Consider the following 19,790-nt stretch of genomic DNA (forward strand, 5'->3'; position numbering starts at 1 on the left):
CTTGATAATGATCGATAGGTTGGAATTGCAATCATGGATTGAAATAACTTATTTTCTATAGTCAATGACAAACGTGTTGTCTTTCAAAAAATAAATAAATTAATTAATTAATTAAATTAAATTACATTAAATAAATCTGCATGAGTTAGAAGCACGTCCATTGAACTTAATCACTGTAATAACAGTCCGATATAATACTTTTAAACTGTACCACTGTCCTCGAGTATTAGTCTACAGACTACACGACGGGCAGATACCGTTTGTCACCACGATAAGTGAGTGTAGGTCATTAAAAATTGATTGCAATCGTAAATTATAGGTTAGTCCGTTAAAAAATCCCTTGATTACATTGGCGATGTAAAGCTACCAGTTTCCCAAACCTTTTATCTTGAACACTTGATTTGTGAAGAACAAAAGGAGTAAACACTTGCGCATTTATGATTACGTAAGGCATTCATCCTGGCACACCGCTTACTATGGAAATAGGACGTAAATTTTTTGCAGTCATTAACTGTAATGTAAGATGAAGGATTTAGTAACATAGATAACGAGTTAGAATGCCAGTTTAGAACACCATAGAGAGGTAGAATAGTCGTGAACGCAAGACAAGGTAACGAATGACAATATTTGCGTGGGAAACACTAGCAAAACTTTTCGCTGTCTTTTAAGAAAATAGGTAAAAACTTGTGCTCATACGTTCTTGTCGTTGATGTGTCTGTTGAAATCTTCCAAACGCTACACTTTTTAAGTCAGTTCTGATATTTTGCAGATATATTTCTTAAATTCCAATAATTTTATCTCTTCTACTATTTTTGTAATTTACTGCATGTACTTATATAAGAGGAATGGGCTGGCGATCGCAAATTCCTGGTACAAGAAGAGAAGTAGTCCCCAGTGGGGACTGGTCCCAAACTTCAGTAGTAGACTATATACTAGTGGATAGGCAGATGATGAGCAGCCTCACAGATGTTAAGGCCATTCCATCTCAGGCCTTAGACAGTGACCATCGGCTGTTGGTAGCCACCCTGAGAGAGAAAAAAGATAGGAGGGCAACAGAAATACAGGAGAAAAGGTTGAAGACATGGATTCTGAAAGAGGATGAACGGAGGACCCAGTACCAGACACTGATCAGGAAGAAGCTGCCAAAGGAAGATCAGAGAACAGTGGAAGAAGAATGGGGAGATTTTAAGAGGGCTCTAGTTGAGGCAGCTGAGACTGTGTGCGGAAGAACTAGCACAAAGAGGAGAAGTAGGGAAACCCCATGGTGGAACAACATATGTAAAGAGGCAGTACTTCGAAAGAACAAAGCCTTCAGAGAATGGTTCCAGACCCGAACAGAGGAAGCTAGGGTAAAATATAAGGAAAGTAAGAAAGCGGCACAGACCATAGTAAGGGCGGAGAAGAAGAAGTGGTTGGAAAAATGGACAAGAATGTTAGAAGAGGACAGTGAAGGGAACAGAAAAGTACTTTACACCATGGTAAGAAATAAGAGGAACGACAGAAGCGAGTGCCTGAGGATCATGGATAATAATGGAAGAGTTGTGGAGGAAATGCATGAGCTCAAAAAGATTTGGAAGGAGTACTTTGAAGATCTGTTGAATGCCGCCAAGCGGGTAACTAACAGCGATGGAGAGCCTAAGGCAGCAGACGATTATAATAGTGGGGAAATTGATGATCTAACTTGGAATGAAGTGGAAGAAGCCATAAAGAGGATGAAAGGGGGCAAGGCACCAGGTTGGGACGAAGTAACAGTGGATATGATACGAGCAGCGGGAGAAGTAGGAACCCAGTGGCTATACAGAGTACTGAGGGTGGTGTGGAAGGAGAACAGAATTCCTGAGGATTGGAAGAAAGGAATTATAGTCCCGATCTTCAAGAAAGGGGATAAAAGGAGATGTGAGAACTACAGAGGAATCACCCTGCTATGCCACTGTGGAAAAATCTATGAAAAGATCCTGGAGAAGAGAATAAGAAGCAGTATTGAAAGTAGACTGCAAGAGGAGCAGTACGGTTTCAGACCGGGAAGATCAACAACGGACCTCATATTTGCGGTAAGGCAACTGCAGGAGAGGCACTATGAGTACGGGAAGGACTTAATCATGGCCTTTTTGGATATTGAGAAGGCGTATGACAGTATCTGTAGGGACAAGCTCTGGGATGTGCTGAACGCAAAAGGTGTAGATGAAGAGATAACACGAAAAGTCAGAAAAATGTATGAGGGAAGTGAGAGTTGTGTGAAAGTGGGGAGGGAACGTACTGCATGGTTCAAGCTGGAAAATGGGCTGCGACAGGGAAGTGCACTTTCGCCTTTATTGTTTATTATTGTTATGGATGAAGTCCTACAGCAAGTATCAGATGCAATTGGAGATCATAAAATGAAAGCGGTGCTTTTTGCCGATGACGTGATGTTATGGGGAAATTGCGAGAAGGAGGTGCAAGAGCAGTTAGATGCATGGGAGGCAACGGCAGCACAATATGGAATGCATTTCTCTGCAAAGAAAAGTGAAATAATCGTCACAACAAGGAAGAAGAATAGGCCAAATGTGGATATAACTTGTGGAGGGGAAAAACTGCAAGTGGTAGAGAACTTCAAGTACCTGGGAAGCGTGATTGAAAGTAAGGGGGGAAACGCAATGGAAATAAATGAAAGGTGCAGAAAAGCAGGGCAGTTCTACAAATGCATTAGGGGGCTTATTTGGAGCAAGGAGGTGCCACAGAAATCCAAGGGAATTATATACCGAACCTACTTTGTCCCCATATTGGCATACGGAAGTGAGACATGGGTAATTCACGAAAGTGACAAAAGTAGAATACAGGCTAGTGAAATGAAGTTCCAGAGGAGCAGGTTGGGTATAACAAGACGAGACAGATTGCGAAATGTGTATGTGAGGGAAAGACTAAAGGAGGAACCAGTACAGGACAGGATAGAAAAATCGAGACTGCAGTGGTATGGACACATGAAGAGAATGGATGAGTGAAGAATTCCAAAGAGGATGTTTGATCTGCAACTGGAGGGGAAGAGGCCCAGAGGAAGACCAAGGGATAGATGGGTGAAGGGAGAGAAAGAATGTGTGATGAGAGGAGGAGAGAACTGGACGAAGGTGGAGGAGGGGGAATGGTGGAAAGACAGAACACGATGGAGAGGCTTGTGTTCCCGACAGACCCAGCCAGTGGCTGGAAACTGTCCAAGATGATGATGATGACTGCATGTACTTATATAAAACGATTTGAAGTGTTACCAAATCGGGAATTCTTGATTGAATTTTACTTTTGTCCTACATGCTTATTCATTTATTGTGCTCTGTTGTATATTAATGGAAAAGGAGAGACATGTACTGTGTTGTTATAGGAATTTTAGGTGTCCTGACGATCTGCTGATATTCAGTCGTTCTTTCAGTATTAGAATGCCGATTGTTTAAAATGTTGTTTGTTCTGAAATGTCAGTTGGTTGCTAGCTCTTTTCTCAGTCTGACCAGATGGAGTGGCGAAGTTCGTTTTTTGGTTGAGCCTTTTGCTATGCAAAGGAAATGTCTCGATTTCCAATTACGTTTCTGACGGTATCTATTTTGAGAACATTCACGCTTGTTTTTATGTTTGTTACAATGTAGGAACGGCTGTGAAGGTGGTTTGGGTAGGCAGTGTTGTGTTGTATATCAAGGTTTGTTATTTTTGTTATGATTCTTGTTTGTCTGGTTAAGTGTTTGTCTTTGGTCACTCGTATTAATTACGAAATTTTGTTTTCTGAAACTGCGATTATTTATTGCTGTGAGAAGTGATTTTTTTTTTCTTTCACTTCGCATATTCTTGCTGCGTCATTAGAGAATAAGTCAACCTTTGATCTTTACTACTCTTATCTAGTTTCACCATGGGCATTTACTGTTGTATGGAATTTTGCGACCACGTATACGTCATCTCTTGTATTGTTGGTCTCTGGCTCTGACAATAAGGCGCCTTTCCTGCTTGCTTGCTGTTGATGTAGTGTAAAGAAAAATTGATTTTTATGTCTTGGAAATGTTTTTTGTCAACGTGTTCTTTCTCTGTTGTAAGTAGTGTTAATGGCTACAGCTCTGATCTCTTTTTGTTTCTAGTTCCAGTTTATGTTTCAGACAGATATTGCGATGCCCATATGTGTATCGACAGGTCGTTGTTATTTAGGATTACGTCAGTGATTTTTTTGAGGTTCTAAATACTTTTTCTTCCAATAGGAATAGTAACTATTTCAAGATGTAGTTGGTTGTGTCAGTTGGTTGTAACAGACACACAGGGTGGGATTCATGAGGGTAATTGTTGCCCAGTGTATATTTTACTGTATAGAAGCTGTTTGTGCCTTTGGAAGCATGCTGTATGAATGATAACGGTTAATAGCAAGGTGTGTATTTTGAGAATAGACATGTCAGTCCGATACCGGTAAACACTAAAGCTGAATTTTATGTCAGTGCAAGTGAGACGGCCGAAATAAAAAAATTGTCCAGTTTCCCCAGATAATATTATGGACAAAATCATATAAATAATGCGCATAAGACGTCGTCATTTTTTATTGGTTAAGAGACACAGCTGTTAGAATATAACCCAAACAAATATACACAGGTGGTCTTAAGCAAAGGCAGGTGATTAAGTTCGACATTGATTTTTACAAACACTGCCACCTGCGACTGCAGCGAACTTCCGATTTCTTTTGACAATATCACTTGTCTTTCTTCTGCGGTTATCTTGACGTTCTTGTATGAGAGCAGCAACATTCATAATATGAACTATCAGTTCTTCTCATGTGATTATTCTTTTCTCTGCTGACCTCGCCTTTCACCCAGCCCTACAGATAAGAAATCTAAAGAGGTAAGGCCAGGAAACGTCATCATTACTGCCGATCCATCTTCCGGGGAATGTTAGATGATCTGACACCTGACGACTAGAATGTGCAAAGGGGCCCCGTCATGCTGCAATAACATAAACATCGCTGTAGCCCAAGGAACGTCTTCCAATAGAGCTGAAAGCACGTTTTCAAAAAAGCCTGGATAGCGGCGCCTTCTAACTCACAGTGATAACACAACAGCCCAATCAACTAATTGTCCATCACACCATTCCACATATTTACAGAGGAGTGTTCCTGTAAATTTCTCTCCTCAAAGACTTTTGAGTTTTATCAGATTACCATTCTGTGTTATTGACACCTTCATGAGTAAATTACCTTCCCCAGTGAAGAGTATCAGTAGGACTACTCGGCGACTTGCAATGAGGCAACCATAAACTACAAACTGTCTGTCTTCGACTCCTTCTGCTGTGAGTGATGCCATGCAGACGAAATGACGCCATGTTCTTGTATGCCTAATGTCGATACGTGTAGAAATTCTATGTGCTCTTGTTGCAGGACTATGTTCTGCCAAAGAAGTAGTGTATCCTACTTCTTCCACACCCAGTTCATTCGTTCGTTCAGATGAGGCATTTCTGCTGGGCACTGCCCCACTCTCTCGCAGTTTCCTTTAGTGAAAACACAGAGTAAACACTCTTGAACCTGTCACTCCGTGGTTAGGATATCGTCTACCATATTCTCTACAAGTAACATTGGCAGCATTTCCACACACAAACACCATGTCAGCATCCTTGTCGTTGTTGTTGTGGTCTTAAGTCCTGAGACTAGTTTGATGCAGCTCTACGTGCTACTCTATCCTGTGCAAGCTTCTTCATCTCCCAGTACTTACTGCAACCTACATCCTTCTGAATCTGCTTAGTGTATTCATCTCTTGGTCTCCCTCTACGATTTTTACCCTCCACGCTGCCCTCCAGTACTAAATTGGTGATCCCTGGATGCCTCAGAACATGTCCAATCCCTTCTTCTAGTCAAGTTGTGCCACAAAGTTCTCTTCTCCCCAATCCTATTCAATACCTCCTCATTAATTATGTGATCCACCAATATAATCTTCAGCATTCCTCTGTAGCACCACATTTTGAAAGCTTCTATTCTCTTCTTGTCCAAACTATTTATCGTCCATGTTTCACTTCCATACATGGCTACACTCCATACAAATACTTTCAGAAACGACTTCCTGACACTTAAATCTATACTCTATGTTAACAAATTTCTCTTCTTCAGAAACGTTTTCCTTGCCATTGCCAGTCTACATTTTACATTCTCTCTACTTCGACCATCATCAGTTATTTTGCTCCCTAAATAGAAAAACTCCTTTACTACTTGAATGTCTCACTTCCTAATCTAATTCCCTCACCATCACCCGACCTAATTCGACTAAATTCCATTATCCTTGTTTTGCTTTTGTTGATGTTCATCTTATATCCTCCTTTCAAGACACTGTCCATTCTTTTCAACTGCTCTTCCAAGTCCTTTGCTGTCCCTGACAGAATTACAATGTCATCGGCGAACCTCAACATTTTTATTTCTTCTCCATGGATTTTAATACCTACTCCGAATTTTCCTTTTGTTTCCTTTACTGCTTGCTCAATGTACAGATTGAATAACATCGGGGAAAGGCAACAACCCTGTCTCACTCCCATCCCAACCACTGCTTCCCTTTCATGTCCCTCAACTCTTATAACTGCCATCTGGTTTCTGTACAAACTGTAAATAGCCTTTCGCTCCCTGTGTTTTACCCCTGCCACCTTTAGAATTTGAAAGAGAGTATTCCACTCAACAGAAATATGGAAACGCCGAAAACACGATACATCACCATCACTAACACGGTTTAGGCAACCGATAGCCATTCAAAACAGCTTCCAGACGTCTCGGAATGGGTAATGTATTTACGTCTGTATGCTTCTCAAGGTAATCCTATACCATTTTTCCTGGAAAATAGTCGCAAATTCAGGTAACGAAGATGGAGGTGGATAGCGACCACGCATTCTTCTCTTCAAGGCAGATCACAAAGGATCAGTAGTACTAAGATGTTGTTACTGAGGTGGCCAGCGAGGTGAGACAACTGATCCTCGTGCTCACAAAACCAGACCTTGAAGATGCGAGCTGTGTGAACATAGGCCCTCTTGTTTTGGTATACAACATCGGCATAGGAGAACAAACATTGTTGCATTGTGATGAACCTGATCAGCCTAAAAGGTGAATTAAATTTAGACAGTAATCCAACCTTGCAGAATAGCAATGGGGGCCAAGAAATACCACGATATGACTGCACAAATCATCACCGAACCCCTGCCTTTTTTCGCCCTCGGGAAGTAAGCTCGGCCGCAAATTGGGAACAGTATGAAAGAAGACTCATCCTACCAAATGACCTTCCTCCATTGCTCCATAATCCAGTTTTTATGCCTTCAGCACTAAGTTTTCCGGTTAAATGCAACTGAATCGCTGGTGTGGGTTTTGGAATTACCAGCTCACCTCGCAGTTCCTTGCTGATGGAACGCCCATCGTTCTGTTTTGGTGTTGGTAAGGGTCGCTTGTACGGCATTCAGTCGCCCAGTGACTTTTGCAACTATCATCCCCTGTTTTTCACCAGAATCGTCTAACATGACTGTCTGTCACGATCATTCAACACACATTATCATCAGCGATTTGACATAGCGGATGACTTTTTTTCTCTTTCCCTGTATACGGCACAAATTTTCGATATCGTGCCTCCTGAAACACCAAACACTTCGAATACCTTGGTTACGGAAGCACCGACGATATGAGCATCAACGGTTTGCCCACACTCTAATTCACTTAGATCCTACATAATGTGCTCACATCTGCACAGAACACTGTTCTGACCAAGACTGCAGCCGCTGGTGAAGTATCAGTGCAGCAGTAGGGCAGTAGCGAGTCGCATATTTAGCTTTCATATTTGTTTTGTAGTTTGATTCTTAATTTCTTTCCGAGTGTTTGTGTGCTTGCATATTTAATTACATAAAATCGTATTCTCGTATCTGACAGGAGTAATATTGCTTATTGGTAGCTGTAGAGTATAAATTCGCGGAGTCGTTAGATATTAGCAGTAGGATGGATAGGGTGTGTGCGTGCTGTGTGCGGGCGCTGAAGGAGTTGGCCGCGGTTCGCGAGCAGCTGTGCGTGCTGTTGGCCACGGTCAGCCCCTTCAGCCTGCGACCTCGAGGTGCAGCGACGCTTGAGACACCCCAGGTGTCGCTTGCTGCGTCCGCTGACTCAGCCGCCGAGGCACCTTCTAGTGTAGCCGGCGCGTTTGGGCCGCCCTCACCTCAGGGTGAGTGGCGGACTGCAACGCGTTCGCGTCGCTCGAGGCGGAGGGCCAATGTGGAGGCTGGCCGGCTGGCCTCGCTTGTTCATTCTGTCAGTGGGCAGGTGGCCGCTCCTTCAGCAGGGCCCGAGCAGGCACACGGGGGCATCAGCAGGGCCCGAGCAGGCACACGGGTTAGGTTAGTGGTTTTTAACGTCCCGTCGACAACGAGGTCATTAGGGACGGAGCGCAAGCTCGGGTTAGGGAAGTATGGGGAAGGAAATCGGCCGTGCCCTTTCAAAGGAACCATCCCGGCATTTGCCTGAAACGATTTAGGGAAATCACGGAAAACCTAAATCAGGATGGCTGGAGACGGGATTGAACCGTCGTCCTCCCGAATGCGGGTCCAGTGTGCTAACCACTGCGCCATCTCGCTCGGTAGGCACACGGGGGCAAAGGCTTGCTGGTTATTGGGAGCTCCCACGTTAGGCGGGTTATGGAGCCCCTTAGGGAAACAGCGTACAGGGCCGGAAAGAATTCCAACGTGCACTCGGTCTGTCTGCCGGGGGGCCTCATCCAAGATGTGGAGGGTGCCTTGCCTGCGGCTATCGAGTGTACAGGGTGCAGTCGTCTCCAAGTAGTTGCTCACATCGGCACCAATGATGCCTGTCGCTTGGGTTCTGAGGCGATCCTCAGTTCGTACAGGCGGCTGGCGGATTTGGTGAAGACCGCTGGCCTCGCACGCGGGGTGCAAGCAGAGCTCTCTATTTGCAGCATCATTCCCAGAGTGGATCGGGGTCCTTTGGTTTGGAGCCGAGGGTCTCAACCAGAGGCTTCGTCTGTGAGGGTCTCGGCTGCAGATTTCTAGACTTGAGCTACTGGGTGGGGAATTGTAGGACGCCCCTAGATAGGTCAGGGGTGCACTACACAAAGGAAGTGGCTACTCGGGTAGCAGAGTACTTGTGGCGTGCACATGGGATTTTTTTAGGCTAGGCAGTAGTGCGAGGTGTCTTGATGAACACTCACTAGTCGACGTGCAGCCAGGGAAATCAGGACTCGCTCAGTGTAAAGACACTTCAGCTATCAAGATTTCAGCAGTAAATTTTCAGTGTTCGGAATAAAGATCCTGAATTTACTATCCTCCAGGAAGCGTGTGGCGCGCAAGTTATTCTCGGGACTGAGACCTGGCTGACTCCTGGCATATGAAGTTCTGAAATATTTAGTGAGGTTTGAAACTTGTATCGGAAAGACAGATTAGACACCGTAGGAGGTGGTGTCTTCATTGCAGTTGACAAAAATATTGTGTCTACTAAGATCGAAGTAGAGTGTGATTGTGAATTTATCTGGACACGTTTAACAGGGCTAGGGGAAATAAAGTTAATTGTGGGGTGTTATTACCGGTCACCAGGTTCCACCGTGACAGTTCTATAATCATTCAAAGGGAGTATACATTCTGTATCTCAGAAGTACACGGATCATGCTATATTAGTCGGAGGCGACTTCAACCTACCTATTATAGACTGGGATGTCTATGGATTCATTACAGGTGGTACAGACAAGCTGTCTTGTGAATTACTTTTGAACACATTATCCGAAAACTGTCGACAGCCAACGCATAATGGAAATATTTTATATCTGGTAGCCACGAACAGACCAGAACTCATCGACGATGTCAGAGTTGAGACAGGGATTAGTGATCATAATGTTGTCATTAAGACTATAGTTACGAAAGTTAAAAAGTCGGTCAAGAAGGCTAGGAGAGTATTCTTACTAGAAAGAGCAGATAAGCAGTTGTTAGCATCCCACGTAGTAAATGAATCGACTTTATTTACTTCCGGTACGATGGACGTGGAAGAATTATAGGCAAATTTTAAACACATTGTAAATCACGCATTGGACAAGTATGTGCCGAAAATGTTGGTTACAGACGGAAAAGACCACCGTGGTTTAACAGCACAATTAGGAGAATGCTCAGGAACCAAAGGCAGTTGCACTCGCGGTACAAGAAAGATCGGTAGAATGAGGACAGGCAAAAGTTAGTAGAGATCCGCGCTGCTGTAAAAAGAGCGATGTGCGAAGCATTCAACCACTACCACCGTCATACCTTAGCAAAAGATCTATCTGAAAACCCAAGGAAATTCTGGTCTTTACGTAAAATCGGTAAGCGGCTCGAAGGCTTCCATCCAGTCACTCACTGATCAGTCTGGCCTGGCAATGGAAGACAGCAAAACGAAAGCTGAGATTTTAAATTTAGCATTTGAGAAATCTTTCACGCACGAGGATCGTACAAACATACCGCCGTTTGAGTCTTGTACAGATTCCCGTATGGAGGACATAGTGATAGCCAACCCTGGGGTTGTGAAGCAGCTGAATGGGTTGAAGATAAATAAATCGCCGGGTCTTGATGGGATCCCAATTCGGTTTTACAGAGAGTACTCTACTGCATTGGCTCCTTACTTATCTTGCATTTATCGCAAATCTCTTGCCCAACGTAAAGTCCCGAGCGACTGGAAAAAAGCGCAGGTGACGCCTGTGTATAAGAAGGGTAGAAGGACGGATCCTCAATATTACAGACCAATATCCTTAACATCGGTTTGTTGCAGGATTCTCGAACATTTTCTCAGTTCGAATATAATGAATTTCCTTGAGAGAGAGATGTTGCTGTCCATGCATCAGCACGACTTTAGAAAGCATCGCTCCTGCGAAACCCAACTCGCCCTTTTTTCACATGATATCTTGCGAACCATGGATGAAGGGTATCAGACGGATGCCAGATTCCTTGACTTCTGGAAAGCGTTTGACTCGGTGCCCCCCTGCACACTCCTAAGGTACGAGCATATAGGATTGGTTCCCAAGTATGTGAGTGGCTCGAAGACTTCTTAAGTAATAGAAGCCAGTACGTTGTCCTCGATGGTGAGTGTTCATCGGAGGTGAGGGTATCATCTGGAGTGCCCCAGGGAAGTGTGCTAGGTCCGCTGTTGTTTTCTATCTACATAAATGATCTTTTGGATAGGGTGGATAGCAATGTGTGGCTGTTTGCCGATGATGCTGTGGTGTACGGGAAGGTGTCGTCGTTGAGTGACTGTAGGAGGATACAAGATGACTTGGACAGGATTTGTGATTGGTGTATAGAATGGCAGTTAACTCTAAATATAGATAAATGTAAAATAATGCAGATGAATAGGAAAAAGAATCCTGTAATGTTTGAATACTCCATTAATAGTGTAGCGCTTGACACAGTCACGTCGATTAAATATTTGGGCGTAACATTGCAGAGCGATATGAAGTGGGAGAAGCATGTAATGGCAGTTGTGGGGAAAGCGGATAGTCGTCTTCAGTTCATTGATAGAATTTTGGGAAGATGTCGTTGATCTGTAAAGGAGATCGCTCATAAAACTCTAATACGACCTATTCTTGAGTACTGCTCGAGCGTTTGGGATCCCTATCAGGTCGGATTGAGGGAGGACATAGAAGCATTTCAGAGGCGGGCTGCTAGATTTGTTACTGGTAGGTTTGATCATCACGCGAGTGTTACGGAAATGCTTCAGGAACTCGGGTGGAAGTCTCTAGAGGAAAGGAGGCGTTCTTTTCGTGAATCGCTACTGAGGAAATTTAGAGAACCAGCATTGGAGGCTGACTGCAGTACAATTTTACTGCCTCCAACTTACATTTCGCGGAAAGACCCCAAAGATAATATAAGGGAGATTAAGGCTCGTATAGAGGCATATAGGCAGTCATTTTTCCCTCGTTCTGTTTGGTAGTGGAACAGGGAGCGAAGATGCTAGTTGTGGTACGAGGTACCCTCCGCTACGCACCGTATGATGGATTGCGGAGTATGTATGTAGATGTAGATGTAGATACTAGACAGGTGTTTTATGGTCAAATGCAATAACGTGATCTGCAGGCTTAACTAATTTCTCTACTTTTAAACACGAGTTTCTCTCGGTACTGTCGTCCAGTCCCTGTACGTGTAAAGTTATGGTCTCTTCTAAACCTGTTTTAAGCAATTAATTCTGTTTCGCGATACAAACTTCTCTATCATTCAGCATCCACTGTCGTTTTCTCGTTCACTATCGTTTGCAGTTGTAATGCGGCCATAATTCGAAACTTTGTCACATTAAAACCATGGGTACCATCCGTACTTGAATCCGAGACAAGTGTCATTTATGGCCAAGTGCTCTATAGAGCCGCTCTTACAGTTTTACTACCACAAGTACCTTGTGGGACTAGCTCTACTCTTAGAAAGGTTACTGTGGAGAAACGGCTAACCACAGTCTGCGGTATTGTTTGCAGAATGAATTTTCACTCTTTATCGGAGTGTTCGCTGATTTGAAACTTTTGTGAACTGTCCAGTCCCGGTTCGAGTCCTGCTCCAGCACAGTTTTAATCTGGCAGAAAACTTCAAATCAGCGTACACTAATCTGTAGAGTAAACATTCATTCTCACCCTTACAACTTTTTCTGCAGTTTTTCTAAGTTTTTTCAAGTTATTTGTCTTTTAGTTTTATGTTTTGTTTATAGAATTATGTTTGACATTACTTTGTTGACAAGCTGAATTGATTAACCAAGTGTTTACAGAGGTCCCTTCCTTCTTATATTGCACCACAATTTTATCTGAATATTACTAACGTATCATTGTAAATTTAATTTATTTTACCTGTGATACCATACTACAGAAGAGAAGTTCCTTATGTGGTAAGTTTTTTCGTTCCAGGAACTAAATAACCAATGTATATCACGTCGTTTGGTGGGTTAAGAAGCAGAGATGCAAATCGGTTTATGACAAAGATCCCTTCATAAAAATTCACAACATAATGATATCCTTAGTGCAATTTCAGTCACTTGATGCTATGCTGAGAAAAAGAGTAACATAGATCTTTGGATTTATTTGCAGGAGAAGCTGTATATGTCAACCATCGTATGGACTGCAAATATAGAACCACCAACAGAGAGCGCTTTCCTGACGGAATCTCCTATTTCAATTTTGAACGAAGGCCGTTTTGCGAAAGTGCCTCTCATGATCGGTGTCACTTCTGCTGAACTTGGTGAGTGTGAAATGATTATGCATTAGTACAAATGGAGCACATGCACAAAATTTACTTCCTGAAGTGAGCGCTTACTGGATCTAACTCCTCTGTCTTCAGGTTTCAGCATTCTCAGCCAGTCAGAGGTGATCACCAACCTGAACGAAAATTTTGAGCAAGTCGTGGGCCCCTGTCTTCACCTACCGACAACCGAAGAGCAGACAGAAGCTGCCTTGAGAATTAGAAATTTTTATTTTGTCAACGAAACTATCTCTGCAGAAAATCCAGAGCCATTAGTGCAGGTGAGTCAATACTTAAGTGATCTTTTTCTACTGTACGATAACTGTAACAAAACGGTGACACGAAAATTAACGATCTGGTTGTAGAAAACCTGAGAGGTTGGTTGTCTTTTTAAATGCTGCTATACGGGTACCCACCTTTATAGGAATGATGTTCAGACCGTGTGCTGCGCGATTTGCGCTGTTAGTAGTGTTAGTGTCGTGACTCTCTGTCAGGCGCCGGTACGGGTACGGCGACGCAGGATTGAAATACAAGCATCAGCGTCCATTACAAGCGGAGACCTTTAACATGAGTCTGAGAAATGTCCTCAGTGCTGTTCGCAACAGCGCTGCTGCTCTTAGCGAGTATCAGGCACTAAGTTTGAGGCATTAAAGGAATGCAAAGGGGTGCTTTTTGCGCACCACAGCTGAAGAACATGATCCCAAAATTCGAATAACTGGCTACCTGGGAATTGTTCATGAGAGGGGCCGACGGACAATTACGCCACAAATTGTTGAAAAAGTTACTGCTGCCAGGGCTGAGAATGGTAAACGCAATGTGTGATCTTCAAGCAGCTGAACTTTCCACGCTCCACCATTCCCGGGCAGCAGTAGAGCAAAGTCTAGTGCGGTTCCAGGTTGTAGTTGATGCAGATGGTCGTCACACTGAGCAGCGCGTGTAGCCTTAAACGTAAACGTGGTGAAACGCACCCAGCAAGAAAGAATAAAAGGGTGAGGGGATGTGGAGGGTCGGGTTGGAAGGGGGGGGGGGCAGAAGTTGTGTGGTACTTAATCTTGTGGCTGTTATACTTGGAAACAGGGGTCACAGAGTTGGAAGCACTGAGCTCTACAGGAGCAATACAATAAAAGACGTAGATTATTAAAACATTTGTTTCTTAAATAAGACAAGGCACCAAGATGGTTAATTGCAGTGAACGGCACAAACAGAGCTCTTGCTTTAGGAAGAACAGTTTCAATTAAATGGGTTTCACGAGTATCTTTCACTCCAATAAGTTCTAGACAATTTTTCTTTTCGAGAAATTGAAGGCGTCTAATTCCAACAAAGAGTCGTGTCAGTGTTAACTGCATGTACCCTTATTAATTATTTTGTTACAATTCGGGGTCACAACGTTCATGACTGACCAGTGATACAGTTAATTAATTGATAGAAAACCTCATAGCCTTGAGTACGCAACTGTGACTCTCAATAAAACAGTTAGGTTAAATACTTAAAGCAAGTAACACAGCCTCAAGCAAGCTTCCATTATTAACTACCAGCTAATACGCAAATATACTTTGACCGACGGTAGTCGTAACTTACCAAGCAAAGAACAATTATTTTAAAAACTTAAAAGCAAAATAACACATCATTAACAAAGTGACCATTACTGCCCAGCAGCAAATTTACTTACTATACGAGACGTGATTTACTAAAAGAACCCCAAAGAACAACTGGCGATATGAGTATATGAATAAGCACATATTTCATAAGCACACACGCCCGTAACTGACGAGTAAAAGAAACAATTCGATTAAATATTTAAAACAAATAGCACTGCATCAAAGAAGAACCGATTATTGCCCAGCAGCTAACTTACTGACGCAATAACAGGTATTATACGGAGAGAACGCCCAAGAACAACTGATAATATGAGTTATGAATAATGAAATACTGTTCAGACACCAGCGGGCCTAATTGACCAGTACAAGAACAATTAAATCCAATCTTACAAGAAATGTAACCTAGTATGAGCCAAGCGGTATACATACGTGGCACGCCAAACTTTCAGTAAGCTTACAAACAGTGAAAGCCGATGTTTTAGGCCCCATTTTCCAGTTGAAGATGGCTCCCCATACTGTAGGTAATTCACAGAGAGCATAAAAAAACGATTCTGCGTAATTTACATTGCTCATCTGCCACAAGCCAACCTTAACGAACGCCACTGTGTACACAAATGCGTGTAACATAGACACTCCGAGTCACATCAGTATCATCCAAAATTTCGATACTAACTTACGCGTGGGAAAACAGAGCACACTCTCGTCTTCGAGCTTCCCTCCCCTTCACAACCCAAAGCAGATGTAAGTCTTAAACACGGAGCAAGGTTACGACGATCTGGGAGACAGTCAAAGAACGTCTTTGTAAAGTTCGGGAATGCTCACCCTAGTTCCACAGGCAAGGAGTATTCCAAGCCAGAGATCAGACCTTATCACAACGCGGTGCGACAACCACGAGCCCCGCGCCGACAGACTTCCTCGGTCTGCAGCATACGTCTTCCGCTGACAGCGGCCACCCGTCTCTCCTCGCGCTGTCCTCCTACGACCGTGTACACAACACCAATTTCCGAAGCTAGCCACCCGCAGCGTGCCCTCGGTTCACTACAGCCGCCTACCTCTGTCCATCACGTCTGACTTCAGACTTTATACTTACTGTTTGCGAGTCGTATCCTTTTGCCTGGAGCCACGTATCAATATATTTGCTTGTCTCAATCAACACCGGGCAGAATCGATGGGCACTCACCACATGGTACGCAGTTAACAAGTGTTACCCTCTTCTGTGGAAACAGAAATGTTTTCATTCAACGATTTATTCGTTATTTCTCTTCCGCTTGTTCTTATAAATGTTTCCACAAAGTTTCATTGTCCTACGATCACCCATTTATAATCACCCTGTACTACTAAAATGATAATTGAGATATACAAGGGCGTGAGGACGAATACCTTTGATGTAGGTTTTGTGGTCGCTAAAGGACTGAAACACGCTACAATGCGCTTCGAACCAATCAACGGATGGATGTCCATATTAAGATTAAGGGGAAAATTTTTCAGCATAAAAATTATAGACGTACCTGCACCCACAGAGGAGGAAAATGAACAACAGAGGGATGAGCTTTATAGCAAGGTAGAGCAGTTGTGTGATCAGGCTCCCAAACACGATGTTAAGATCTTAATAGGAGACTTGAATGCAAAAATAGAAAAAGAAGAGGCATTTCAATTAACTATAGGAAGACATAACCTCCATGAAATATTGATATTTCAATGACCATGGAATTAGGGTTGTAGATTTTGCTGTAAGTAAGACATGACTGTCAGAATTACATGTTTTCCACGCAAAAAGATACACAAAGAAACATGAATGTCACCAGATGGACAAACTATATTGATTGACCGGAGGCACGGATCAGACGTAATGGATGTTAGGAGCCAACGTGGACTGCAGTTCAGACCATCACAGAGTGAGAATGAAGTGCAGGCAAAGGATCTCACTATTGGTAAACATAAAGGTCACACATAGAAGAGTCTTCACATTAAGAAATTAAAGTCAGAAGAAATACGGGGAGCATATCAGACGAAAATAGAAGAGGAGATTAAGAACGATACCAACACATCAAATGAACATATAGAAATAATGAGGAAAAAATGTAAGACTGCAATCCTCGAGGCAGCTGGGGAGGTTTTAGGACTTGTACGGGCCCAAATGAAGGCAGGTTGGTTTGATGAAGAACGTATGAGAAGAATTGAGGAGCGTAACATAACACGAATGAAATTATTTCAAAGAAGAACTAGAGAAAATCTGAATGACTAGAATAAGAAGTGCCGTGTAGCTAAAAGGGTTTGCAGAAATAAGAAAAGAGCACTAGAAAAGAAAAAAAATGGAAGAAATTGAATAGCTAGTAGAAGAGAAATGTATCAAAAGATTAAAGAAGGAAAGGCTGGGTTTCAGGCCAGAACAAATATATGTAGAAATAAAGAAGGGGATTTGATAGGGGGGAGTAATAAAATACTCGACGGATGGGCAAAATACTTCGAAGAGTTACTGAACCCAGAAGTAGAAAGATTAGAACAAGGAGAATTGTTGGAAATAACTTATTATGGGCCAGAGGTCTTAACACCAGAACCCACACTGGAGGAAGTGATATAAGCCATTAAGGCTTTAGAAAATAATGGGGCACCTGGAGAAGATCAGATCCAGGCTGAACTTCTCAAATATGGTGGAAAGCAATACAGAAAGTAATACTGAACATATGGCAGGAGGAGAGCATGCCATTGGAGTGAAAAACGACTATTATGTGACCTATATATAAAAAAGGAGATAAGTTAAACTGTCAGAATTACCGAGGAATATCCCTGCTAAGTACTATATGTGCTAACTAGGAGGCTTACTCCCTATGTGGAAGAGAGAATTGGAGACTATCAGAGTGGCTTTAGAAGAAATAGATCGACAACTGACCAAATATTCACATTACGCATACTACTTGAAAAATAACCATACATCAGCTTTATAACGATTTTAAACAAGCCTACGGTAGCATCTCAAGAGTGACATTGCGGAATGTGATGGAAGAGGCAAAGCTCGTTAAACTTTCTATGATGACCCTCAGTAAAACCAACTTTAAAGTAAAAATACAGGGCGAATTCCCCAGAGAAGAAGGGACTGAGACAAGGTGACAATATCTCCTCACTGCTATTCAACCCCTGCCTGGAAAAAGTCATAAGTCAGATAGAGATAAATAGAGGGGGAACCATTTGTAATCGTTCACAGCTGTACCTAAAATACGCAGATGATCTCGCATTTCTCGGGTGAAACATCGCTGTGCTGGCTGATGCCTTTCAACAACTGGAGGGAGGTGCAAGGGAACTTGGCCTGTTAGTCAATGTCGAAAAGACCAAATATATGGCAAAGACCAACCAGCGAAACCTACCAAATCTCAGGATAGCCTACAAGAAGTTTGAAAGGGTGAGAGACTTCAAGTACCTCGGATCGACTATCACAGAAACAAATTACGTCAGCAGCGAGGTGAAAGATAGAATAGCAGCAGGCAACAGATGCTACTTTGCCACACTACCCATGCTTAGGAGCACACTTCAATCACGAAAATATAAAATCCTTATTTACAAAACAATTGTAGGGCCAGTTGTTATGTGTGGTGCCGAGAATGGACCATGACTGCAAATGAGGAATGCATCCTTAGCATTTTGGAGAGAAAGTTTCTGCGTAAAATATGCTGCCCAATATGCGATCAAGAAGGTTCACGCGTCCGTACGAATGCAGTATTAGAACAACTTTTTGATAAACCTGACATTGTCACTATCATTAAAATAAGAAGACTGCGATGAGCAGGACATGTGGTCAGCATGGAGGAAGATAGAACATGTAAGAAGATTTTTGATGGCAAGGCTCAAGGCAGACGGTGGAAGGGACGTCCCAGAAAAAAATGGGTGGACGGAATTGAAGAAGGCATGAAAAAGGTTGGGTGCCAGAGAATGGAAAGTTATGGACAGGATAGAATAGCAGGATATTGTGATGCAGGCCAAGGCCTTCCAAGGGCTGTAAATCCTAGTAGTACTAAGTGGTAGTAGCAGCAGTAGTGAAGGGTAGTCACGTAGTTTTAATTTTCATTTACGCTGTTTCAGCACGAAAGGATCATGATACATGTCGATGTTGTTTGTTCTCCTCCACATTCGCACTCTTCTTTATGACATATTCCCCAGCTTTTTTTCAGTTTCAGCACTTCGTTGACAGGGAACCAGCTAATTCGTTTTCAAACCTGGTATACTGAGTTCGATTTTGAGCTGGTAAGAGGCACATGTGGATTGTGGAATTCATTCTGCAGACATTTATAAAGCATGTGTTGCCACTTTGATGTTTATTATAAAAATCAGGCACTGACAGTGCAGCTTCGCTGGGCAAGGCCTGAAAATGAACCTGTGAGATTTGAAACTAGTCGCCTAATGTAAATACTGCAACTGTTGGCAAAATGATCAATAAACACATTAAGATACTTTCCAGCGATAGTTACCTTGGCGGAGACCTTATCTGCAGCAGTTTATGTCTTGGCTGTGTAGAAAACGTTCCACCTCGAAAATCACCTCGTTGTTCTTCTCGAAATACGTGGCTTGCAGTGGCTCCTAGATCCGGCGAAAGAGGAAGACGTTACATGGTGCCGTACTAGTTGAATATGGGGTTTAACGTAAAATTTGATAGCCCAAAGCTGCTGTGTATGTGATCGTGGTCTGTGCACAAAGAAGTGAAGCGTTATTGTGGAACGGAAGCAAATCTATAACAACGTCATGCGACGCTTTGTCATGTCAGTCTCCTGGAACCTATCAGGAGAAGTCAGTATTAAATTCCTGTGACGGTACGCCCCTTACGAGCGTAATCTGTTAGCGGCACACTGTGGCAACAAAAAAACTTCAGCATCGTCTGGCTCGATGACGGTTAGGTCTTCAGCTATCTCGGCGGTGCTGAACCCGCATTTTCCCACAACTGCGACATTCCTTCTGTCACCTCGGTTCGCTGGTCTGTTTGAACCGGTGCAGCGCTCACAGAACCCACGTGCAAAATGCCACGGAAGA

General features: G+C 43.0%; 1 protein-coding gene across 1 annotated transcript in view; it reads left to right on the forward strand.

The window, feature by feature from the left end:
- LOC126176807 (para-nitrobenzyl esterase-like) overlaps positions 1-19,790 on the forward strand; it is a 62,183-nt gene that overhangs the window by 25,368 nt on the left and 17,025 nt on the right. The window contains exons 6-7 of the mRNA XM_049923988.1: positions 13,026-13,176; positions 13,276-13,457. Of these exons, the coding sequence (XP_049779945.1) occupies positions 13,026-13,176; positions 13,276-13,457 (333 nt within the window). The remainder of the gene's footprint in view (positions 1-13,025; positions 13,177-13,275; positions 13,458-19,790) is intronic.

Source organism: Schistocerca cancellata, chromosome 3 (genome assembly GCF_023864275.1).
Source record: "Schistocerca cancellata isolate TAMUIC-IGC-003103 chromosome 3, iqSchCanc2.1, whole genome shotgun sequence".
Lineage (NCBI taxonomy): Eukaryota > Metazoa > Arthropoda > Insecta > Orthoptera > Acrididae > Schistocerca > Schistocerca cancellata.